At 33.3% G+C, this 27166-nt stretch overlaps 1 protein-coding gene across 4 annotated transcripts in view; it reads left to right on the top strand.

The window, feature by feature from the left end:
• Positions 1–27166, top strand: part of Ctl2 (Choline transporter-like 2) — a 73373-nt gene that overhangs the window by 39467 nt on the left and 6740 nt on the right. For 2 of the 4 annotated variants that reach the window (XM_074116424.1, XM_074116433.1), the window contains exons 2-9: positions 879–1005; positions 16114–16236; positions 20125–20288; positions 20369–20570; positions 22316–22455; positions 26083–26248; positions 26326–26551; positions 26632–26803. In XM_074116424.1, coding sequence (XP_073972525.1) covers positions 966–1005; positions 16114–16236; positions 20125–20288; positions 20369–20570; positions 22316–22455; positions 26083–26248; positions 26326–26551; positions 26632–26803 — 1233 coding nt within the window. In that variant the 5' untranslated portion in view covers positions 879–965. Of the gene's footprint in view, positions 1–878; positions 1006–5234; positions 5388–16113; positions 16237–20124; positions 20289–20368; positions 20571–22315; positions 22456–25804; positions 25939–26082; positions 26249–26325; positions 26552–26631; positions 26804–27166 lie in introns of those variants that run through there. The other 2 variants (XM_074116442.1, XM_074116450.1) reach the window with 2 other exon arrangements.

The raw sequence follows: 27166 nt of genomic DNA, 5'->3' as shown, positions 1-27166 counted from the left end.
TAAACGACAGAATTATTCACACCGCAACGATAGGGAACAATAAAATATTTATTTTCGCTTAGTCGTCGTATTTTGTTTTGTGATACCAAATATACTTTAGTTGTAATATTCATTTTTTTAAATTTAAGATTCTTAAAAAAAATTAATAATTAATTGAGATAGTTTTATTCTAATAGATATAGCAGAAGGTAGAGGGGAGATTTAGCAAAGTGGTTAGAACACTGGGGCTTCCACGTGAAAGTTCCGAATTCGGATTCCTGGTGGTGGCTACCTCTAGATTTTCTCTTCCTAGAGCCGCAGCATACTGTTTGGTGATGGTCTGAGTTAAACGATCTAACGAGAGAATCGTATTAAGAAAACTGGCAGTGCACTGAGTTCTGGAAGCCATTGATCTCATAAACTCAAAATTCTACAGCTTGTTTTCGTCATGACATCTCTTGTTTATAGCCGTTTTCATGCTTCTAGACAGCAACGAGCTTATGTTTTCTGTGAGACACGCAACCATTGTGACTCAATACTTCTTTCAGATAGATTTTTAGATATTCATCTCATAGTTAACAGGTTTTTAATAAAATTTTGTGCGGCCAAGAAATGTAAAGACAGTCTGTAGGATGCACGGACTGGGTCAGAGTTTCTTCGTGTCATTGTATTTCCAACCCTAGTTTTTATTTATTTTTTATTTTTAATTTCCTTGTTACCAACTTGTAAGCTTAGCAGATTAAGACTGGGTGTATTATCAGTTGATGACTAACTCGATAGTATCTTTCAACCACCACCTCTAAACGTTCTCTCTCTCTTTACTTTTATCGAACATTATCATTAAATTTTATTTGCTTATTTTTTATATATTTTATTTTGAGAGGTATTTTTACTGATAGGTGTGACAGTAGTAGGGGAACTGACAATGATGTAAAAGTTTTTCATTGATAATGAAATAAGTATAAGCGGCACCTACCTTGAGTTGGATGATGGCTAATGACGATGAAGAAACAACCAGTCATTACGGTGAGTTATTTTGTTATAATAATACTTTGATTAAGCGTTTTCTTTTATACAATTATTTTTACATTGTACTCTATAATATGCACAAGTGTTCTTGTTTGAATTAATAATTTATTTAAAATAATTATTGCAGATTAAATTTAAATTTACTTTATTAGTTTTTCTGAAGTTCAGAATAATGGAAACATTAGGGAGTGGCCCAATTCTCTGGCCTCCCATTAAGGAGAAACAATAATTACATTGCTCCTTAAAATATAACAGGGTTTACTTTTTTTAGTAGTAGATGAGTTATGCTGGTTACAGTCAGTTCTAAATACTGTAAAGAGAGCTAGGCTGCCCTAAATGAGTCACAGTGAGTTACTGTTAATCAGTGAAACTCCCCGCAGTCATTTTTAAATATTGTAAAGAAAGCTAGGCTGCCCTAAATGAATCAAAGTGAGTTACGGTTAAACAGTGAAACTGCCCGCAGTCATTTTTAAATACTGTAAAGAAAGCTAGGCTGCCCTAAATGGATCAAAGGGAGCTACCGTTAAACAGTGAAACTGCCCGAAACGAGTTCAAATTTAAGTAATGTGAAATAGCAATGTTCTAAACGACTTAATTGATAGAGAGCTATGTTATTTTTCAGTCGAAATAAGTGGCGATAAATTATTATTAATTAGCAAAAATGATACGATATATAACTATATAAAAAATGATACGGTAATAAAAACTAGTGAAAAGTTTAATGCGATGAACAGAAAGGTACTTAAGAAACCCATAATGATAATAAATAAATATTGTAATCTGATTTACTTGTTGCCAATAGGCAGTTGTTAATTAAAATAAAGTTAAAATACCTTTTTTTAAATGGCAGTTTTACAAGAATACCTCAAATGGCCAAAAAGTTGCGAGTGCCATAGTAAAAGTGAACTCCAGACTAGAGTTAATATTGAATACGGGTTAAAAGTACCAATGGCACTTTCCTGTGATTTTCTGCCATACAAAATTATTTGGCAAATTTATTGGGTTCTAGGGATCATCTTCTCTTCTGGTAACTCATAGAACGCTTGACGCCTTGTCCTTTTTTTTTAGAATAGTATATATACAGGGTGAACCAGTAAGTATTGTCCATAGGCCTACTGGGTATAGTACATCTAAAGTGGAGTTCAATGACGTATTGGCCAACTTCATATTTTCCACTGTTCTTGAGTGACGTCACTTTAAAGTTTTTTTCTAAAATCATTACTTTTTTCCAATAAAAATGTTATTTCTCAGAAAGTTTTAGTCCGAATTCGATTCTGATCACACGTTTAGAAAGACAGATAAATTTTCTAAAAATTGATACCATTTCGAAGCATAAGTTATTCTCCAAACAGCCTCAATCTTCCTCTGGAAACTGGAAGAATAAAAGTAATCGAAATTTTTAAGAAAACTCATTAGGCCCTTATGTGAACATTAACAGACCTAGGTGCTCTGGCATAAACTTCCCTTATCTGTTACCACCTAGTTGTATTGGTTAATACCTAATTCAGATTATAAAGATTATCTGTTAGTGGGTTCAAAGGGTTGTAAAGGCTTATTCATATTTTTTCTTTTTCAACAGGGTAGTTGTGTGTGAAATTGTAATTTGGAGTAGATACAAACTATATGCATTTTTTTTTTATAAAAATAGTACTTGTTTAAAATATTTCCTAACATTTTCTCAAATGTTTCAGAATTTAGATTTTTTTTTCCTTTTTTTTTTTTTAGTGCAATTTGTAACCTTTGACTTCCTTATTTAAAGACAGCCTACTTTAAAATTGACTATTGGTCCATCTAAAAGAGTTTGCAATGAATTAAACAACTTGATAACTAACATTGGTGAGTGCTCGTGAACACGTTTTCTTGCAAAACAAACGTAATTTCTCATACGAAGATAAAAGGAATCCTGGAAAATGATATACCGTTTGAAAGCCCATTAGACAAGGAAACTTTTATAAAAAGTGCCAGAGCACCTAGGTCTGCTAATGTTCACATAAGGGCCTAATGAGTTTTCTTAAAAATTTCGATTACTTTTATTCTTCCAGTTTCCAGAGGAAGATTGAGGCTGTTTGGAGAATAACTTATGCTTCGAAATGGTATCAATTTTTAGAAAATTTATCTGTCTTTCTAAACGTGTGATCAGAATCGAATTCGGACTAAAACTTTCTGAGAAATAACATTTTTATTGGAAAAAAGTAGGGATTTTAGAAAATAAAATTTAAAGTGACGTCACTCAAGAACAGAGAAAAATATGAAGTTGGTCAATACGTCATTGAACTCTACTTTAGATGTACTTCACACAGTAGGCCTATGGACAATACTTACTGGTTCACCCTGTATAATGACTAGTTAAATGGTAATCTAACATTGGGCAATGTTATTTCAATTTTGACTTTCCCAAATTATTATTTTTTTTAAACTTTATTTATAATTAACAACTGCCTATTAGCAACAAGTAAATGACATTACAATACATAAATAAAAATGGATGGAAAGATTTGAATGAGCGCCATCCAACGATAACCATCATGAGTCAGCTAACACAGGATGCCGTTGAAGTGAATTCGAAGGATGCGCTTTTTTATCATGCAATTATATGATCAGAAATATTATTTCAATAGGTTCCCTAAAATCAATAAATCATCTTGAAAAATTAAAAATAGTTATAAAAAAATTTATCAGTTCCACCATTAGTACTGTTAATTTTAATTTAACTTCAATTAAGTCATATTGTAATTTTTAAGTTCTTAAGAATAAGTGTGTTACAATTTTACATTTTTTATGTTTGAATAAAAAATTAAATTATATTTAAAAAATGCGTTTAATGCGTGGGTAGTTTTTTTTTAACTAAAGACAAAAAGTGGGTTTACTGCATCACTGGCATTTCACTGACTCACAGGATTGTCTTGGCTTTGATTGATAAAGTGACGCTTTTAAATATGAAAGCTTTTTCAATGAATTGCTTATGAGGCTTATGATGGGTGAATCTGTCGCATTGGACCCCTGTGAAGAGATATTTCTACAGAAATGGCCACCTTGGAAAGGAATTCGAGATGAATACCAGAAAGGAATTAATTTAAATGATAATAATGTAAAAATGATGATAGTATTAACTACCGTAGTGAATTACGTGGTCATAAAAATATCATGCAATTTGTAATTAATTATATCATCTATAAATATTTATGTATTAAAGTAGAGCTTTAAATATCTATGTTACTCGTAAAAGTGTAGCTCTAAGGTTTGTGAGATAGCTTTTTTCGCCGTTCTGGTTACTGTGAAATTCTTGTATAACTGGTCCTTTTATCAACTTAAATCATTGACTTTAATTCAAAGGAAGTTGGTCATCACTATATCTGCACTTGAAATACACACTGAAGAGGCGATAGTAAATGACTAAAAAGGTGGTTATTTCAAAAAGGATAGGTTAGTGATAGAACAATGCTCCTGTAGTCCACACTAATTTTTATAGGGTATAAATCATTTGAGTAATCATGCTTCTATCAATTATGCATATAAGGAAGTGATGCCAAGTTCCAAGGACTTCGATTAAATAACATCAATGATAACAGTACAACTGAAAATTTGCACAATTGAAGTAATTTATGACTTCTAAAAATTAATTTTTTACAGGTAATTAAAAAAAAAAAATAACTAAAAATAATCTCGTTTATTATTTTTCTCTAAGTGTCGACAGACCGTCAGTTATCGTCTGGAGGTTACAAGGTTGGTGTTTTTTTTAAGATTTTGTTTACTCTAAAACGGCATTAACCATATATTTGTGTTAAGAAAAGTTTATCACTTTATGAACTTCTTTTTTTTTTGTAACGAAGTGAGATTGATCATTTAAATTAAACAGCACTGATCGCGGGGTTAATTATAAAAATTAATAAGTTGCAGAACATCTGAGAAGTTGATTTTTTCTATAATTTTTAAGAGCTGAACTAACATTGATTACTAAATAGACTTAATGGAATCCAATGAGTCTATTTATGTGTCCTTATTAATTAATTAACTAGCTTTTTTAGAGCAGAGTTTCAAATTTGGTTTCAGTTATGAACTTGAGTGTATAAATACGATTTGTAAAAATTTTGTTAAACTAATTATCAAAATTTTAATAAATTAATGAAGTTAAAAATGAGTAATTTAAAGTTTGTCACGCCATTTTTTTTTTTGGTTTATGACTTTTTATCAGTTAAATTATATTTATGTAAGAAATGAAGATAATTCTATTAGGACTAAATAATGCTTTCAGCCTTAATTATTTGAAACCATCTTGACATTCACTTCAGTGCTGTGCTGCTCCGGTTTCAGTATTTTAATGTTTGTTCATTGTTGCGGTACTAAAATTTGGAAAATTTAAAAATATTCCTTTAAAATGGGTAAGTGAGTTGAATTATAAATCTGAGACTGTTGATATGTAGAAGTGACTAATGAATTATTTTTTAATTTTAACCCAAACATTCGGTCAAAATTAATCAATAGCAATATCTTTTTTATGCAACTAAAGAAATGAATATAAAAGGAAGGTAATAAATTTGCTTGTGAAATCGCCTAAATTCATATTAATGATTAGGTAATGATATTAAGGTGACCAATTGCAGCGAATTGCAATGTGACTAATTGCAGGCGATTTTGCAATAAATCCTCTTAGTTATAGTTGTATTTTAAACATCGGATAAATGGGTGGTAGTGGAAGCGTTTATTCTAACAAGTGAAGAGGTATGTACAAGACACCTGTTTACCGCCATGTACCAGCGGTGCCTAAAACATAAAGACTATTTACAATCATTTATTCTGGAAATACTTTTCTGTCTTAAGGAATGTCATTATATGCAAATTTTCCCAAGAAAGTCTTTAGGAAGTTCTGAGAGTGAGTTGGAGAATCGTTTGTGACCCCCCATCAGTTTTTAGTATTATTATGGATTATGGAATAGTTCGGCAAAAGACGTCAAGAGGGTCTACAAAATAAGCGTCAACAAAAAGGGAACCATGGATTAAAAGGTTTAAGAACCACGGCTTTCTGTAGACAAATGCTGTGATTTTTGTGATTATAGCATTGAATCTTAAATACAAATAAATAATGTATAATGCATTAGTAGACAATAACGTAATTATTTTCGCTAACAATAATCTAATAAACCTGAATGTACCAGATCATCCACACAGAATAAGTCCAGATGGATAATTTTTTGGCAAATATTGGTTGAGAATCATGGCCGGATTTAGATGATAAGAGGCCCTAGGCTATACCACTTATGAGGCCCTTTCACCTCCCATTTTTAAGTTTGAAAATTACATGAGAGATAATAAAATACATAATAAAATAAAATACAAAATACATACAACACTGTTTTAGTGTTCACTGTTTTTAGAATAGTGTAATTTTAATTTTACTAACAATTTGAATGCAGGCCCCTCTTGATCTTGAGGCCCTAGGCTGAAGCCTAGTTAGCCTGTAGGAAAATCCGGTCCTGTTGAGAATACATATGTGTGTGAGATTGGCCGGTCTATGGATCTTTTTTCGTAAATACAATCTTCTAGAATTTAGGCTTTGTATTACTAGAACATTTATTTATCCGATGTAAAAGCAAAAATCGTGCACTTACATTTTATTTTATTTACGAGTATTACGAATCCATAGCTTGTTTAGTAATCGCTCTCTACGCTTTTATTAATCATATTCCTTAGATATTAAGTCCAGATCCGGGTAGCTTTAAAATTAGGTTATAAATACTTAAAATGTTGTATTAACTAAAATTCGAGGGCCAGATCTGAATTGGACTTCTCAGCCACAAAACAAATTGCTCGAGATCTAATCGCTCGGCATTAGTTTAGTTGGCGCCTTCCGCTAAGATTAGTTTACTTAATTTAAAGAAAATCATTGATGGTGTTTCGAAATCCTCAGAACTCTGCAATAATCTGGTGTAAACATTCTAGTGGTACTGTCAAAGTTCTTACAACTTCTAAAACTTGTACTAAATTCTACCCCACTTAATTTTAATTGCTAAAGCTTTTAATTCTCCTTGAAAGCAGATTGATAGAAAGCTGTATTTTGTATTGTCAAACACATTTAGAGTTTTCCTTTGTTTCTCCGAAAATCCATTTTTTTTTTTTTTTTTTTTTTGAAATTGTATTTAACAAAACCAAAGATGTGAACGAGTATGTGTTATTGTACTACGGAGTTTGCAGAAAATCAATTGGACTAAGGCTCCAACGATTATTTGCAACATTTCGTAATCTCACTGCAAATGTGTAGATTTTCAATAATTAAAAATATCTCAGCTTCGTTGTTGTGCTTTGTTGCATGCTTCTTTTTTGAACACTTTTACACATTAGCTCATAACACCCTCAATGTAAGCAAATTTTATTCAATAAAGACACTTTTACTTTTCTAATTACGGATAAAGAACGTTTTACGAACATGCCATACTATTGATTTCAAGTTTTTACTGGATAAATCCGTTCATTGGTCTTCTGATACAGAAAAATGATATTTGAATTAACAGTTAATGAATGACTATATCCATAAATAATCCAGCACTCATTTATATCAACAGAATATTTATTTCTTGAAGAGCGAAAAAATATGATGTACGACATAAATGTATAACATTTATCTTATGTGGTATCCAATGTTCTTCCCCCTACGAAACGATTAAGTTGGGTTATCTTGTTGGCGATATTATAAACGAAATCGATATACAGGGTGACCAGAGTTATATGCTCCACCCACTTTTTTTTTAAACAGCGGGAAATTTCGAAAAAATAAAAAACACGTATTTAATCATTTTTAGTCTAGTTTATTTTCAGTGATTGGCCCATTTTTTTAAACCCTTGTATCTCGAGATACAGCATCCAACTTTTGTTTTTCAAATGGAACGTTATATTTTTTGTTGCATATTTTTGTAGTATTTGAGCTCCTAAAAACAACAATTTTTTTTTTTTTTGAAATCGGTTAGGTTTTTCAAAAGTTATGGTAATTTAAAATATGAAAAACAAATTTCAGTTTACTGTCAAAATTACGTTATTTTTTTTAAAGAATCTATTCAAACTGGGCACAACCAACGGATAGGCAAGCCAAAACTCTGGACTCCCACGCTTTGCTTGTAGCAGCACTTATGGTAGCGAAGTCAAGATCTAGGCAGGCTAGAGTAATTCGACGTGTCAGATCATCGACTGAAGCCACGGGATTAAGGATACTTTACACTCTATTTATTAGATATCCCCACATAATATAATCCATTTGGGTTAAGTCCGGAGATCGAGGTGGCCATTGGATGGGACAATGAGTCCTTACGCACTTTTAATGAAAATTTCTGTCCAGCTAACCTCGAACCACTCTCGCCGGGCAACCATCTTGTTGAAAATACATATCTATCCGACGTTGTAGATGAACATCTTCAAGCAGAACTGGCTAAATGTCTCTTAAAAAAAAGTTAGATACCTTTCACCAGTTAAGTTCTCTCTGTAGAAGTATGGGCCGATTAGTTGATTTCCTATAACTCCACCTAAACGTTTGTAGAAAAAACAACCTGAACGTCGAATACTTCTAGCCTGCCTAGATCTTGACTTCGCCACCATAAGTGCTGCAACAAAAAATATAACGTTCCATTTGAAAAACAAAAGTTGGATGCTGTATCTCGAGATACAAGGGTTTAAAAAAATGGGTCAATCACTGAAAATAAACTAGACTAAAAATGATTAAATACGTGTTTTTTATTTTTTCGAATTTTCCCGCCGTTAAAAAAAAAAGTGGGTGGAGCATATAACTTTGGTCACCCTGTATTTTCGATTATCAGTTTGGGAATCCTTCGTCAGATTGTTGACTATTTCTTACTTCAAAATTCAGCTATAAGCATGGCTTCAATGCATCGAGATTCCTCTCTATTTATGCCTACATCCAGGGAGTTAAAAATCGAAGAAGCTAAAAGAAGCTATCAGGATAGCCCTCCCACATGCGGTTCATGTAATGAACCCGTGACTGTGCAGCACGTACTTGTGGAGTGTTCTGAGTATCAGCAATGTAGACAGCGTCACGGTGTTCCAAACTCACTGGAGGAAGCCTTAGCAAATGACCAGAGGAGAATAGATAACGTAATAAAGTTTTTGAAGGAAATTAAATTAATTAACAATATATAGGAAAATAAATTAATATATAAAATCATGTATATAAATTTTTTTAGAAATGTATATATAACTGTGTTTAATTGTTTATAGGTATTAATGTAATTTATAGTGTGAATGAGTTAACTTTATGTGTATAGCTTTAACAATGGAGTTCCGTAAGTGGTTGTTCTGGTAGAGTGTTGTGTATGAAGTTGGCAAGGCATATGCACTGCCACAGGGCGGCGGTAAAGGGCATAATAACCACCCAGGTTCATTGCCTTAAAAAAAAAAAAAAAAAAAGCTAAATTAGTTGCAGAATTTCTGGAACTAATACACTATACTGGTCATTGTTTTAGTTGATATACTTGTTTTCTCCATACATCGCTCTCGGTTATAAATAAAGTAATTTCATTTGTGCGTGCTGTTATAATCTAAGTTACTTTTCCGTTTCCAATAGCCAGTTTCACTAAAATTTCTAACTAGTTCTTGATTAGAAACTTTAAATATTGAGCTTTTTTTAAAATTGAATTATTCGCTATTAATGCCATCTGATTTTTTCGCACATTCTCTCTCGAGTTTAGTAAAAATTATCAGCTCCATAAGAAGCTGGGCACCTCTTCAGTTGTATCGAGGAATCTTGGCAGTTTTTCCTACATTGAAATGTTTTCATCATTGCTCTTGGAGATGGTTTTTGAAAGTTTGTGCAAAACATTCCATCTGCGTGTTACACGCCCGGTTCGAAAAAGATGTGTGTTATTTTCTTTCAGAAATTTCTTGGATCTTTCTTAAGAAGATGTGGAACCATTTCCAAACTATTCCGGTAGGCTATATCTTTCAAATATCTGTTTTCTTTCAGCAATCAGATTGTTCAGTACAACTCATTCGAACTGACCACCAATATAAAAAATTAATGTTCCTTATAATAATCCAGCTATGTGAACTCCTTGCCAAAGTTTATTCAACCACTCTAATGAATGTTTAGTCTGGTTCGTTTTGATTCGGTCTGTAGCAAATCATAGATCGCAACGAGTGCTCTAGGGACATTCCATGTCAAATCAACACGGGGTCTGAACCTCACCATTTCGGATTTTTTTGAAATTTGGCACATGTGTACTATTGGTATAGACTTGGAAAAATATGAAATTTTACTGTGATATGTCAACTGGTTTATGAGTTACAGGGCTGTAAAGTTGCCAAAAATGGGGTGAAAAACAAGGAACCCCGTGTTTTTGAATTACTATAGAAGCTTTCCTAATTGAGCTACAGACTTGGGATTGGTGTCATTTTATAGCATACTCGTATATAATGAATACCCTTTCCTGTGATACGCGACACCATATGGGTTAGGATAAATAAAGTTTGTTAAATTTAAATTTTAAATTTTTTAAAAAGTATATATTTTAAAATTTTAAAATTAATCCAACTTTTACATAACCGGATACAAAACGTACAGGACTGATCACCCAGACGACACATCTCATGGTGGCGCAGCTATTTTAGTCAGAAGCACTCTAAATCATCATCAAATTCCTCCCTACCAGAGAGAATATATTCAATCCACAGCCATTTCTCTAGACTGCCAATCTCTAGGGTTCAATCTAGCAGCAGTTTACTGACCTCCTAATAAAGCTATTTCAGCAATGGACTTTCAATCTTTCTTCCACTCTCTAGGGCCTAAATTTCTTGCTGGAGGAGATTATAACGCCAAGCAACCTCAGTGGGGATGTCGTAGATCCAATCCACGGGGACGCACACTGCTGGATGTTCTTTCACTGAAACAGTGCGATGTTCTATCACCAGACCGACCGACATACTGGCCTACTGCACAGTCCAAACTACCTGACATTCTGGACATCTTCATCTCTTTTAATACGACGTCCATTTACAAAGACATCTATACACTTACTGACTTATCTTCTGACCACAGCCCTGTACTCCTTACACTCAGTGTAGTACCCAAACCCACTCCACCTCCTATACTAAACACTGGGCCTGTAGACTGGACTCTCTTCCAAACTACCTTAGCAAACAAACTGAACCTGTTAACATCATTAAAAACCCCAAATGAAATAGATAACGCAGTACAGACACTTACTATTTCCATTCAAACTTCTATTTCCGAATCCACCAGATGCACTTCACTAAAGAATAATTTTCGACAACACAATGTACCTATTGCCATAAGAATGCTAATAAGAGAGAAACGAAGAGCCCGTGCTGTGTGGCAACACACTCGCTACCCGAGTGACAAGCTGACCTTCAACCGACTGACGAGACAGCTAAAACGAGAGCTTCAAAAACACAGATCCCTGAAGTATGACGAGTACGTGACCTCTCTGGTATCTGACCGCAAATCTCTTTGGACAGCCACCAAACGTCTTCTCAGATATAAATTTGTCTCCTCTCCCCTTAGACGTGACGACGGATCTTGGACAATTACCGACAATGAAACAGCGACAGAATTTAAGAACTACTTAACTAACATATTCACTCCTCACCCAGATATTCAAGATGAGTCACACAGCACTGACGTCATAGCAGACCTAGACATCCCTCTCACACTCTCGTTACCACCAAAACCATTCACTCCGTCTGACGTTAAACATCTAATAAAATCCCTACCGTACAAAAAATCTCCAGGATACGACTTGATAACAGCACAAATTCTTCGCAATCTTCCAAAAAAAGCAATCGTTTTCTTAACATACATTTACAACTCAGTTCTCAGGACAACATACTTTCCCTTAACTTGGAAATTCTCTGCAATAAAAATGATACCGAAACCTAATAAACCTTTACACCTTCCAACCTCTTACCGACCTATTAGTTTGCTACCGATTATGGGAAAAATATTAGAAAAACTTCTACTTAAACGCATCTACCCTATTCTGGAATCTGCGACTGTAATTCCAACACATCAGTTTGGCTTTAGACAACAGCACAGCACTATTCACCAGTGTCACAGAGTAGTAGACGCCATTGCTTCCTCTCTGGAGCGGAAACAATATTGCTGTGGGGCCTTTCTCGACGTGGCTCAGGCCTTTGATCGAGTCTGGCACCCAGGACTATTGTGGAAGTTAAAGAGTGCTCTTCCATCAACTTATTACTTGATTATACTATCATTTCTTACCGACCGCTTCTTTAAGATAAGTTGTGGATCTGCCTCTTCCGACTACTCTCTGGCACGGGCTGGTGTACCTCAAGGAAGTATTCTCGGACCGCTTTTCTATACTGTGTACACATCTGACCTACCAACTGACTCAAACACACTGCTCTGCACTTACGCTGACGATATTGCTATTCTCTCTTCTAACTCAGACGCCACTACAGCCTCCTCTCATCTACAATATCATCTACACAAACTAGAACCCTGGGCCAAAAAGTGGAGAGTCAAATTCAATACTCAAAAGTGCGAACAAATAACTTTTACTCTGCGTCGTAATTCTTGTCCCACTTTAAATTTTAACTCAATTCCTCTTCCTTCTGCTAATTTAGTTCGCTACCTTGGGATGTACATCGACAAAAGACTAACGTGGAATCCGCACACTAAACTGAAAAGACTAGAACTCAACCGACGAAACAAATTACTGTTACGACTAATTGACAGACAATCCAAACTACCCCTGGAACATAAACGACTAATATACGACTGCGTACTTAAACCGATCTGGACTTACGGACTTGAGCTGTGGGGTTCAACCAAACATTCCAATTCTCAAAGAATACAGTCCTTCCAATCAAAAATTCTCCGTCAGATTACGAATTCTCCATTTTATGTGTCTAACTCTACCCTCCATAACGATCTCAAAATCTCATACATAAGTGACGAATCTAAATCTAAGTATAGAAAATTCTTTGACTCTCTTCCATTCTGTACCAATCCTCTTGTTCTAAATCTCGCCTCCACAACGATTCCAGATCGTCCTCCACGACGATTGAAACGCTGTTGGCCTCGTGACAATCTCCAGTAATGTAAGAAACTCCAGCGAGAGTGTTGCCGGTGGGCAAGTTGATCCAGTCATGAAGACTTCTTTTATCGTATTCACTTATTACGAATTTTATTATTTGTAGATTGTGAATAGCAATTAAATTAAAAAAAAAAAAAAAAAATTCCATGAATAGCTAGTAAGTAGTGTTATGAATCACTGGGCAAAATATTAATTTGGGACGACAATGGCTTCATTGTTAAAAAAATTTAAGACTAAAGCTCCAATCCGATTAATTCAACTCTGAATTCATGTTAATATAATAATGCTAATAATAATTGCACTAATAAGTCCAAAGTAAAACATACTGTTAAGTAATAGGATCTCTTTATTATTTTAAGCTTGAAAAGGCTTCATTTGTTTGACATGCATCACTTTCTAGAAGGACATATGTAAGTTCTTCCAGTCAGAGTCACAGGATCAATTTTTATCAAAACATCCACTACTGAGACCCAAAGAATATCAGCATTTCTTGGATACGAGATGATTTAGAGGGTCCAGCTGGATGAAGAAAAGTTACTTTTACTTCATCAAGTTCTTCATTTTTCTCTAAAACATATCCAAGCCACCAGTTTCTTTATAGACTACACTGACGTAACCTGATATGTCGGCTAATTTTAGTTTATCAGGGAATTTTGAAACTTCCATTTCGCAAGCTTCTGAGTTCATAGAAAAGTTTTTAACCAATATTTTGGATTTACTTCAGGGAATGAAAGCATGGTATTGCTGTGTTCCTTTAATAGCCAATGCTTGAGCAAACCGATTTTTTAAAAAACACTCAGATTCAGCATAGTCTTCCTGGGTTGAATATGCAAAGTCTATGTTGGTGATGTTTTCTACTGCCCACTCAAAAAGTTGTAATGAAGTTTAGATTTGATTTTCATAGGGTCGTTGCAAACTGGCACGAGCTGTCAGTCTCTTTACCGAACCCCCTACGCCATCACAAGGCCCTTTGCCGACCTAAACCAACTTAATGAGGCTGTTATCTCAGCCAAAGAAGACTGTTCTTGAACAAAGATATTGAATTGAATTATTTTTGTATAATTTGATTAACTGCATAATTTCATTAAAATAATCTATATATATAAAAATGAATGTGTGTCTGTTTGTACTCGATAGATTCAAAAACCATACATCCAATCGCCGTGAAAATTTGGGAAATTATTAGGTATATCCCCGGGAAGGTTTTTGGAATTTTTTTTTAAATCAGAGTTGGGGCTCTAGGTGCACCCGAACAAATATCCCAAAAATATCAAAATAACATTTAATTAGTAATATTTGTTGAAAGTGTAACCATGAAAACCATGAAAAACAGTTTTTTGCAATTATTAATACGAGAATAAATTATACCGAAGATGGTGGAAAATCCATTAAACTAAAAGTACTCAACAATACTATTGACGTTGATAATCGTTGGGTAGTACCATATTCTCCATTACTACTAAAAACGCATAACGCACACATAAATGTTGAGTACTGCAATTCAGTGAAAGCTATAAAATATATTTGCAAATAAGTGAACAAAGGAAGCGATATGGCAGTGTTTGGAGTGGAAAATACAACTGCATCTAACGATGAAGTCACCCAATATCAACTGGGACGCTTCATAAGTAGCAATGAGGCTGTATGGCGTATTACCTGTATATCATTTTCCATTCATGAACGATATTCAACGGTTGTTCATTTAGCTGTACATCTTGAAAATGGACAGCGTGTGTATTTTACATCAGAAAATATACGTGCAAGAGCAATGTCACCACCTCCAACAACATTAACTGAATTTTTCACATTATGTAGAAATGATACCTTTGCAAGGACACTACTGTACTCTGAAGTAGGGGTAATTTTATTGTTAATTTTCATTTCGATGTATTGTATACATTTGGTCATTAATAAATTATGTTTGAGGTATCAAAACTGCCTTTTTGTTCAAACACAGCAACGTGTGAACGGGTACAGCTAGTTAATAATAATTAATATGATTAATTACTGTAATCATAATTATTAATTCTAAAAATGATTTCAAAATCAATATTTTAAATCTTAATAATTATTAATTATGATTCATTGATTCATTATTACTATTTTCAATTTATTTATTACTTTAATTTTATTAAAATATATTTTCCATGAAAAGGAGCTTTAGTCTTAAATTTTTTTAACAATGAAGCCATTGTCGTCCCAAATTAATATTTTGCCCAGTGATTCATAACACTACTAGCTATTCACGGAATTAATTTTAAAATTTTAAAATATGTACTTTTTAAAAAATTTAAAATTTAAATTTTAAATTTAACAAACTTTATTTATCCTAACCCATATGGTGTCGCATACCACAGGAAAGGGCATTATATATGCTATAAAATGACACCAATCCCAAGTCTGTAGCTCAATTAGGAAAGCTTCTACAGTAATTCAAAAACACGGGGTTCCCTGTTTTTCAGCCCATTTTTGGCAACTTTACAGCCCTGTAACTCATAAACCATTTGACATATCACAATAAAATTTCATATTTTTCCAAGTCTATACCAATAGTACACATGTGCCAAATTTCAAGAAAATCCGAGATGGTGAGGTCAAAAATGGTCTTTTTTTGTGTTGATTTGTCATGGAATGACCCTCTAGCCAAAGGCACAAGTGTAATTTTTTAGGATACAGTAGCCGAGCGTTTAGAGGCGAGACTCCGTATACAACTTCTAATTGGCAGTTGGACGTAAGGCCTGCCTGAAAAAAATAGGCATTACTTTACTTCAGGTTGTTTTAACTTGCTAAGAATAATACCAAGAAGGACTGATCCTCAGTGTGTTTCTTGTTGGTGGTGTAAAGTTATATTTCCCTTCGCATTTCTGTTCTCTCTAGGCACGATCCACTGGGTTGCAGGAGCGTTGAAGCGCACTGATTGTTGTAACGTTTAGAGTGTATCACGTTTTATTTATTTATACTTAATAATTTTGTTTTGGAACAATTTTTACTATTTATTTGAGCTTGAATAATAAATAAGTCTTTTTTTTAGGTGCGCCTTTGAAATATGATCCGGAATTCCAAGGACCAAAAAGAAGAAGGTCGTGCACTGATATTATATTTTTAATACTATTCATAGTCTTCCTTGTAGCTTGGGCATTCATTGCTTTTTATGGTATGTACTATCAATCATATTTCTTAGAAATAAATCGTAAGAGCGTGGTATTCTAATGGAACTTCATTCCTCCTATTTAAATTATTATTTTCGGGCACTAATGTCTGAGGTTTAGGGCCTGGAACCCTGTTCCTCAAACAGTTTTATTAAACTAGAAATGCTGACTGCAAACTCCTGCCTTAGTTTCAAAAGTCTCTTCTTCACCATTCGCAACATAAAGTAAAAAAAAAGAAAAGTGCACTGATTCTATAATTATAATTCTTTTCAACGTCTTTCTCTAGTCCCTTTAAGATCCTTAGCGTCCTCAACTCCTTTCCTCTACTCTTTTTATTTCTTTTCGACGATCCCACTCCCGAAGACCTGTTCTACTTCATCTAGCCTTCGCAACCAAGACCCTCTTTTCCTTTTCGCCCTTGGTGGACTAGAGAACAGCTTTCTTCCCTTCCTCAGTACTGTCTAGGTGACCTAGCAATCTCACCTTCTATCGCCTTCATTGGACCAAACATCTTCAAAATCTTACTTCCCAAATTCCTAGCAGACGTTCGTCTCATTTATTTAGATAGTGTCCAGTTTAGCTCATGAGTTACTTCTGCTTTGTACATTATCTACTTAGCTTTCCTAGGCACCGGTTTGAAACCAAAACTTTCTGCAATGCCTCGAAACATTTATTACCTACTTATTTATTACCTGATATCCTTATGTTATATTGTTTTCGTTTCAGTTCGCGCTAACATCATCTAGATGCTTGAAACTTTGAACTTTTCAATGTTCTGGACTTCTAAAGTTGTATTACTTCTCGGGGGATTCTTTTCGTAGTCTTTACACGTTTTGTATTTGCTTCGTTTAATCTAACCCAAGATAATTGGCTTCGCTATTGTAATTCCCTTAAGTTAGAGATAAATTATTGCACGCTTTAATTAGATCTACTTTGTTATATGCCGGAGAATTGTGGGCATTTAACTACTTCGATGAAATTGAGAAAGTACAGCTGAAGTTTATTAAACAAATTTATAATGTCAGTAAATTTACGCCAAATAGTATTGTGCGTCTGGAATATGGACTTGTCCCTTTAAAAGTTAGAATATTTAAAAGTATGGTTACCCTTGCAGTAAATATACTTGGGATGCCCCCAACTCGATTGCCTCGTATCTGCTTTGGCGCTCTTCTCGCTAGGGAAACTCTTCCGTTTAATAAAATTCAATACAACTGGGTTACCCAGTTTAAATCAATTTTGAGTTCCATAGGTACTTTAGATTTCATGCAGGGAGATCCCGTTATTCTTAAATCTCAAATTAAAAACTTAGAAAAACAACTTTGGAATGACTGTTTAAGTAGAGATATCGCCTATGTAATTGACCGATGTAAATACAATATTTTGTACCGTCACATAAGTAGTCTGGGCAGCAATGAACTGCATCTATCTTGGCTTATTTCCATAAAAAAAATTCGCTTAATATCCCAGCTTAGATTAGCAAACCACAATAAAACAAAAATCTATTTCAACTCTTGTACTTATGTCTTTGATAGCTCCAATATATGCACTCTTTGTAAAAATAACCTTTCAGACTCCTTACTGCACTTCCTTTTCTCCTGCCAGGTCTTCGAGCCTTTCCGGTCATATAAATTAAACAACTATATTGCAACAGCTTTACCTGACCCAGAAAACTATGTAAACCTATATAAGCCCCAAAAGCAGTATGTAATAAATAAATAAAGAAAATAAATAAAAATTGTAATTCCCTTAAAAACTTATTAGAGAGTCGACTCCGATCGAAAAAACTTTGACTCAGCATAAATAGTCTCTCCACGTTTTGTTGCCCTTGTGGTCTTTTCTAAATTAACCCCCTTGTTACAGAGAAACCACTTAATTAAGAATACAACGCTTCTCAAAAGCTCATGCTTTATTTTAATCTAGCCTCGTTGGGAATTCCAATTGAAGTACACAATAAAAAGTTCCATTTCGGTTCAAACTGTCGAAGTCTTGCGTGAGATCCGTGAAAAAATGAAGCAGGATTATATTCATGACATTATTCCAGTGTAATTCTTACAGAAAAGATACAGAAAGATCTACTTTGGATTTCTCAGTCCAGAATTCGAATTGATATTTTCTTAATTCTTTCTGGATCCATCTTCCTGGATGATTTAGCAATAATCTCCAGACCTGATAGGTTTCAAACTGAACAGATATAACTCGGCAATTTCCTCATTTCATCTAGTCTCCTTTTTTATGAATAGGGCAATGATTATTTAGAACTGGTGACTTATTGAGACTAAATTAACTGTAATTTAAATTAAATTAATTTTAAAGGCAAACTTTTCTGTTGGAGGTAGTTTGTCTCTGACAAAATGCCTCCAGTAAGTGCACCAGTAAAGTGCAATACTTGTACGTCTTTATTTGACTCATTATCCCGGCGAATAGGGTAGCTTCTTGAAAAAATCATTGCGAGAAAGATGATATAAAAATAAAGATTGAACCAAAACATTTTCTTTGGCCGCTTAATGTAAAATTTTAATTTTTTTCCTAAATAAATTGAGTAAAACCTAGATTTTAATTACTGTCAATGAATGAAGTGAGTCTTCTTAAAATAATTTTCTCAGTCAGCTTACTAAGACAAGGAAGTAAGGAGATTGGCCGATAACTGCTTGTTAAAGAGGGGTCTTTACCAGGTTTAGCAATGACAATAATTTTTGCCATTTTCCATATATCAGGAAAGTAGCCGAACATAATAATGTGATTAATTATTTTAGTAAGGTGGATTAGACACTTTTTGGAAATGTTTTTCATAATTTTGGAATTTATTCCGTCTATGCCGGGGGCTTTGCTATTTTTTAATCTTCTTATTTCTCTTCCTAATTCTTTTGGTGTTGTTAAGATACATTCATCAGGTTTTAGATGTGGAGTGAAATAATTTTTAGCGACTGAGATTACTTTACGGGTAAAGGTAGGAACACCTAAGCTAGAATTCATAATGTGCACTTTCTCAAAGAAATCTGCTAGTGTGTCGGCCTTTTGTTGAGGACTGTATGCATAATTATTAGGAATAAGAGTCTGGTTAATATTGTGTAGATTGTTATTTAATGAAAGTGGAGGGATGACAGTAGATTTGGTGCGCATGGCTTTGATAAGTTTGTACAGCTTAGGGTCGTGAGGAGAGAGTTTAGAGAGCATTTTGTTCCATGAAGAATTTCTATGAATAAATAAAATCTGGGAATTATACTTTATGAGCTTGTTTAGTAAGTTCTTCATCCAGGGAAGACGATGTTTAGAGAAGGCCTTCTTGACAAGGTTCTTTACTTTTATTAGGAACAAGATGGACAGTGGCAACTGCTGCGATTTGTTTGTTACAGTACATGTAAGGATGGATTTGTTAGCTGCGTCTATTATTACTTGTTGAAGTGTTCCAACTAGTTGGTCAATGTCTTTGCAATTAGATATAGGGGGATTAATCGATAGCTGTTCATCAAGTAACGACCTAAAATTCCTCCAGTCAGCGTCCCTATAGTTAAACACCTGTCTGGGCTGGCGCAGACTCATTTTTCCACCTAGATTGAGAATAACTGGATTGTGATCAGAAGAAAGGGCACAGTGGGTGTGAGATTCTATAAGATATGGAAAATTCTTGATTAATGCTAGATCAAGGACACTCGGCCGTGCATTAGGACGATCCGGATAGAAGGTAGGTTTGTCTGGTGTTACAATCGCAAAATTGTATTTGAATGATAATTCAATCAAAGATTTTCCATTTCTGTTGTTACAAAAGCAATTCCAAGCAATATGCTTTGCATTAAAATCTCCTAAAATAATTACATGCCTATGCAAGTCTAACATAGCGCGTAAATCAATTAGGGATTGAAATTAATACTAATCATTACGTTTTTTCTTTTCAGCTTTCAAAAATGGAAGTCTTTCTAAACTGTTCAACCCTGTGGATTCTCAGGGTAGAAGGTGTGGTGAAGACTCAGAAGTGATTGATAAAAAATATCTTTTCTTTTTTGATCTGTCGAAGTGCGCCTCACCCAAAGTGCTCCTAAATGGCTGTGATACTCCCCAGGTAAAAAAGTTTAGATAGTGCTTATTTCTTTATCTATTTATCTATTATTATTTACTAACTTTTATTACTATCCTTTGTAGATATGTGTGGAAGGATGTCCAAAAATTTCTTGGTCTTCTAAACCTTACATACAAGGTGCTAAACAGTTCAATTTAAATGATGTCCAAGAAAATTTAATTTGTGTAGACGAAAATGTAAAGAAAAGTATTAACACATTGGAAAAACTGAAAGCGAGCGTTGATGATGGACACTGCGCCGATTGGTATATCTCCAGCAGCCCTGGTTGGTTTTTGGATGTATACTTAGCTTTTATGGCACGTTCATGTATAATTTTTCAAATCTCTAAAAGATCATTTTGAGCTTGGTTGTTTCGGTGTTTAGTTAAGCTAATCGACTCTTGGTCAGATGATGATTTTTATCAGTTTTTGTTACCAGTATTCAAAATTTTATTTTCAAATAAGTACCTATAGTACAAAAACAAAAAGTGGAGAAATGCTCTTTCGAATCGAATAGAAAGAGCATACATCATCTTACCAAGATTACTTAGTATCCGAAAAATGAAATAACATCTACCAACAATTCTCAGCTCGCTTCTTCTATCGATCCACAGTAAAATTTACTTAAATACTTTGCAGTTTAATTTAGATTTTAAAAAACAATGAAGTAATACTTATTTATTTTACGCGAGTTTATCGCCCAACTATAAAATTAGGTGTAGTGGTTGAGGAAGGGGCAGAAGCACATACTTTACTAATAATATTTTCCTAACTAATAATAAACGCTAGCCTCACACTGAAATCTATGTTCATTATTGCTAATTTAACCAAAAATTGAGCGTATATTTCACCTGTTGCCGAAATTAAGTGCCTAACAGTATGTTAAAAGATAATGTAGAACGATAGAAGGGTGATCATTTTAATCACATATTTAAATTCGTTACCAATATTAATTATTATAGGTTTACGAATTTTTCCAAGTTTAATAATCGCATTCAGCCGAGGTCACTTAATTATGCGCGTACTTGACGTTTAATTTTTGATTCTCATATTTTAAAGCGTGATTTTCTATCTTAGTAATTTCGGAAAATTAAAAAATAGTTGATTCTTTCCTTTTGGTTTAATTTTCATATCTCAGATTTCTTTTAAAATTTGCTAGTAGTTTAGTCAAACATGAATAATATCTTTATCGCTCTCTTATTATCTTTGTATATTAAATACTTTTATTTAATAATTTTTTTCACTTTTGTTATTATTATTTTTTAAAGTTCATCATAATTTTTCTTTAAAATAAAAGTATATTAAAAAAACTTAGGACTCATCACTCAGATGATGGTGATCCTTGAATTCAAAATATGATAATACAAAATTAATAATAAATAATATGTAACAATAGTAATATAAACAGTTAAATTAAAAAAAAATATTTGAATTCTAATAATAAAGTAAGTAGATCTAATACGTAGATTCTAATGGTAATGATTAAAAATATTTGTTAACAGTAATTACTAACACAGAATTACATGCCACACAATCTCGTGTTTATTATAAGTGCAACTGTCACAATATATTAACTCAAGAAAGAAATTTGCAATGAAATTGATTAATGAATCGGTCACAATAAAAACGATGATCAGTTCAAAGAGCACTTTCTTTAATTGGAAATTTGAGTGAGAGGGCAAATAATAAATTAGAAGAAGGATTAGCGAGAAAATTTAGTCATTTAATGGAAATAGACAAATAAATGTAATAACTTTATTAGCCATTCATAAAGTTTTGAAATCGACCTCAGCGTTCTGAATATTCTATTCCATCTTCCTCCAAACAAAACGATCTTATAGAAATATAATTGTTGCAATAATAAGTTATAACAAATCGTCAACGTAATTTTTTTTCTTTTAAATTAAAATAACAGTTAATATCTACAAATTAGAAACGCTGACGTAAATGTAATCACTATAATAATAATTAGGGATTGTTAAAATAATTGAATAAATCAAAGTAATATAAGTATTGGTAAATTTGTGGCAGTTCATGGACGGTGTTTAGGTTACATTGGAAATTTCAAGGATTTAAACTGGAATACTTTTCCGAGTGAGTTTTCTCGGTTTGTATTATCGCTGCGTGATTGGTTAAGAAACTATTCAGATGGAGATGATCGATATTACGAGGTACACAGCATCGTATGTATTTAGCACTGATTGAAGTTTGAATTTTGCATCTTCTAACACTGCTTTTACTTTTTTTTAGATTGACTCTACTTTAATTACAACTTTCCTTCTGCTTTCACCAACTTTAGATTGTTGTTTAGCGTTTTTCTCGATAACATTTTTGCATTAACAGAAAAATAATTGACTTTCACTTTTTCAATATTTTTATTTATAATAAAGGTTTTTTTCACATCCACCCAATGGTGATTGAGGCATTGAGATAGTAGTGGTTTTTACACTAAACTTCTAACGTATAATACATTGGAGCATGTGCTTCCAATTGCTTGATTTTTGAGGTTGACAAGTTGTATTTTAACCTAATTGCACAAACAATTCCGTACTTAACAAAACAATTAATCCACTCGTCCACACGTACCTCACACGACGTATATGTTTATCGGTAGCGGGACTCTGGAAGATAGCAGAAGGCAGTTTTATGACAAGGCCTTCTTGCATAGAATAGTTCCAATCTTAAAAGTTCCAAAAGATTTGTAATGCGGTAGCAAGGCGATGTGTCTGGTTGTCCAGGAGTGTTACTTTTCTGAATAGAAATTAGATTTTCCCTAAAATTGTCCCATAATTGTTCAACATATTTCTTTAAATTACAAACTATTTACACGTAGAGCTATTATATTAATTTAAAACAATTTTCCAGCATACTATTTAGAACATCGAACTCCACATTTTTTTCAGTTGGCCGCCTTTAAAGAAAATTGTAGAGTGATCCCTTACCAAACAATGTTCTAAGCCACTGTTCATGAATCTAACACAGATAAAATTGGGTTGAATTTTTCAAATTCATTGAGTAAAATAAAACGGAATTTCATGTTAAGGGCTTCGTACTGTTTGCAATCGCAAAGTGCATCTGGCAGTGTAGGAGTCACTGTAACAACGTGCAGACATTAAATAATGTTTTTTGTTTCTTGCTACTGTAATGTACTTCATAATAAAGTAGTGTTAGTTTCCCTCTCCACTCTACACATTATTGTATCACCATTATTACAAAATAAAGTCAGTCGTAGTTCAGTTGTGCTTGCTCTATCACCTCTACATATATTACACGGCGCAGTCGGTGAAATAGCTAAGCAGACAGTTAAGAAAATAATAAAGAAAGCTCTCCACGACAACAAAGATGTATGTATGGCACTTCTACAATTTCGGAACACCCCAAATAATAACATTGGATCACCAAGTGAGTTATTGATGGGGCGAAAATTGCGCGACAACATACCCACCTCTCCAAAGATGCTGAACCCTAAGAAAATATCGCAACAAAGAGTAATCGAATCGTTAAAAAATAATCAAGCAATACAAAAAGAATATTATGATAGAGGTAGCAAGCCACTTAAAACTTTTCGGAAAGGTGAACGAATTCGAATGTTCAGAGACAAAAACTGGTTGAAAGGGAAAGTAAATGCAGAAGGACCTAGTCCCAGAAGTTACAAAGTCTTACTAGAAGATGGTGGAATGTTAACAAGGAATAGAAGATTCCTGAAGCCATTAAGGACTCCTCAAGAAGAAGATGATACTGATGATGAAGAAAGCGAAGAAGATGATACTGATGATGAAGAAAGCGAAGAAGATGATACTGATGATGAAGAAACGGATATAGAAACGTTTTATAAAAACGTTCAAACTGCAATTCCAGTAGAGATGAAAGATCCAGAAAAGAAGAAGAAGGAAGAAGAAGAAGGTGACTCTAACTCAGAATCTCGTTTCAATGTCACATCACCAGAGATTTTCAATCCTCCCTCACATACAAGATCTGGCAGACCAGTCGTCAAGCCAAGCAAGTTTGAAACCCAGAAGAAATAAAAAATATAAATAAAAATAATAAAAGAATCAAATTATTACAATTTTAATTAAAAGATTAAAGAAATTTAAGTTAATTTTATAATGATAATTTCAATTTTTAACATTGTTAAAAAGGGCGGAGATGTAATGTACTTCATAATAAAGTAGTTAGTTTCCCTCTCCACTCTACATATTATTGTATCACCATTATTACAAAATAAAGTCAGTCGTAGTTCAGTTGTGCTTGCTCTATCACCTCTACCTATATTACAGCTACATTCACCTAAAGGCCTAGCCGATTGCAACGTAAAGCAACCAGACGCAGAACTGTTGTGAACTAGGTGCACCATTCAGAATTCAGATGCAGTATTATTTTAGGAGTTTTTCTAAATTTTTTTTTTTTTAATGAAATAATATAGAAAAATGCATTTATAATTTAATCGGGAGTTGTGTGAACGTTCAACAGCTGATTTCGAGATCCCTCTCATATTTAACTTCCTTAGTTCAGCCCCAAGGTTCCTTGGATAGTGTAACAGGCTAAAGTTAGTTACATATAACAGTGATTTATACCATTACTTTACTACCCTACATTTAGTCCAAATAGATGTGCTAGGTCACTTGCATTTGGTTCTCTAATCATCCTCATTTGAATTATTTGAGCTGGCTTGGTTTTTTCAAAATCTTGGGGCAATGATAAGGAATACGAATGTAAGTTGCAGAAAGTGAGTTGAAGAACTTATTATATTAGTGCTAAAGAAGCTTTTCTCCTCTTCACTTTACAATGAATTCCTTGCAGGTTTTTATTACAAGAATCCTGCGGAATACCAGCTCCAGGTCTAAGGATACCAAATTTTGTATTTCTCTTACTAAGCGTCTAACACAATGTTTTTTTCATACCACACTCATTTTCCTCTCACTTTCCTGAACTAAGCACAGGAGAGCCCAAAGTTATGGATATACTTTCATTGCATCTCCTCTTATTTCAAATCATTATAGTCATCTAATGTATTTCAAACCTTTATCAAACTTCTCGGTAAGTAAAAGGTCGAAAGGGTATGGGATGGGTCTTGGTGTGTTTATTGAAACATTACTGAAAGTACAAATATATTTGAAATTAAAGTTGGTCAAAATCTAGGTTCATTCGTCCAGGGCCTTCACAGTGCACCGCTGGCTTCAGAACAGTGTTCTCTCACTATAGATATATTTTTATAAAGAAAAAATATGAATGAATTTAATATTCTTAAATTAATAGGTACAATTACACTTTTTAAATCTTTGATTACGAACCAAACAACTTCTTGTTAAAAAAATCTGTACTTAATTTTCAATAAGTAGTTGTATGTATTTTGCATTATCAATAGTGAATGAAATATCACAACTTTATACAGTTAAGCATAAGCATCTTTTGTTAATTACAAAGCTTGGCCAATTATAGTGTTCATTTACTGTATTTGGATTTATTAAACTTAAAATGCATGTACTTATGAAGGTTTAGGGCATGGAATGTATGTTTCAGTAAACTATTTTTGCCTTCCATCACATGAAGATTTGTCAAGTTCATACCAATTTTTAGAGGACACGGGTTTGCCTTTCGCTTTAGAAGTAATAACAAATTCTACAGAGCACATTACAACATTTTCTATTAATGAGGTATCCATCAATATAAGCAAACTTTTGGATTTTTTGTTTTTTTGGTTTTGAAACTTGCATTAGTACAATAATACACACTGCACGAAATATTTCAAAGTATTTAAAGTAAAACAATAACCTTTAGGAATAATATTCTATTTACAGATTGGAACCAAAGTTTTGGATGATTTATTAAAAACATGGAGACATATTGTTATTGCCCTTATTGTAACCATTGTTGTGAGTTTAGTATATATCATTCTGTTACGATGGATTGCTGGCATAATGACGTGGCTGTCGCTTTTGGCAGTCTTAGCATTAATGTTAACTGGTAATTATTATTATTTTTTGTTTATACATATATATATTTTTTTAACAAATTGATAATTACTGGATTTTATTTTACAGGGGCTGTTTATTGTGTAAAAAGATATATCTATTTAAGAGATAATGAGCCAACACCAGTTACTGGGAAAATGTTAAAGGGAGAACTGGAAAATTTAGCGAATGTAAAAGAGTTATGGCTTGCTCTTACAATCATATTAGGAATATTACTACTTATTGCTTTGATCCTTATCATATTTTTAAGGAAACGAATAGCAATAGCTATAACGCTTATAAAAGAAGGAAGCAAGTGCGTGTATATGTTTAAATTTGTTGATTCATCGTTAGGGATGTTCCGTGATATTTAATGTCTTTTTTTTTAAATTTCAGAGCAGTCTGTAGTGTCCTTTCATCATTGTTCTTCCCGCTAATACCATGGTGCCTTAAATGTGGTGTAGTAATATGGGTACTCTTTATTGCATTCCATTTATTTTCAATTGGTACCCAAATATATAAAGCGTACGGAATGGATGTCATGTGTAAATGTAATGACAAGTATGAGGTATTTAATTCAAGTTTTAGAATTTATATTTATCAGTTTTTATTATTTGTTACAAGTAAAATGTGTCATTTCGTGATATATTAATCTCTTTAACAAAAACTTACAGTTTGAAAAGATAAGTATAAGAGTTGATTAAACGCTAAAAGGTACACAAATCAACAAGTACCCATCATTTCATTAATACTTCATTGATATCATTTGAGTAATTTTACTGTATTAACTTATCATTAATATTTAAATAATAGATAATATTTTAAAAAAGGCCTTACTTAAGAGGGGCGAACTCCCTTTCTAATGAGAGTAGACATTAAGATCCACAAAAGCTATATCCACATACCATTTCGTATCGAACGACAATTCATG

The sequence above is a fragment of the Rhodnius prolixus genome, unplaced genomic scaffold, assembly GCF_049639745.1.
Source record: "Rhodnius prolixus isolate KJV_2025 unplaced genomic scaffold, Rpr scaffold_1, whole genome shotgun sequence".
Lineage (NCBI taxonomy): Eukaryota > Metazoa > Arthropoda > Insecta > Hemiptera > Reduviidae > Rhodnius > Rhodnius prolixus.
The sequence above is the reverse complement of the archived record's forward strand: the minus strand, read 5'-3'. Positions and strand labels throughout refer to the sequence as shown.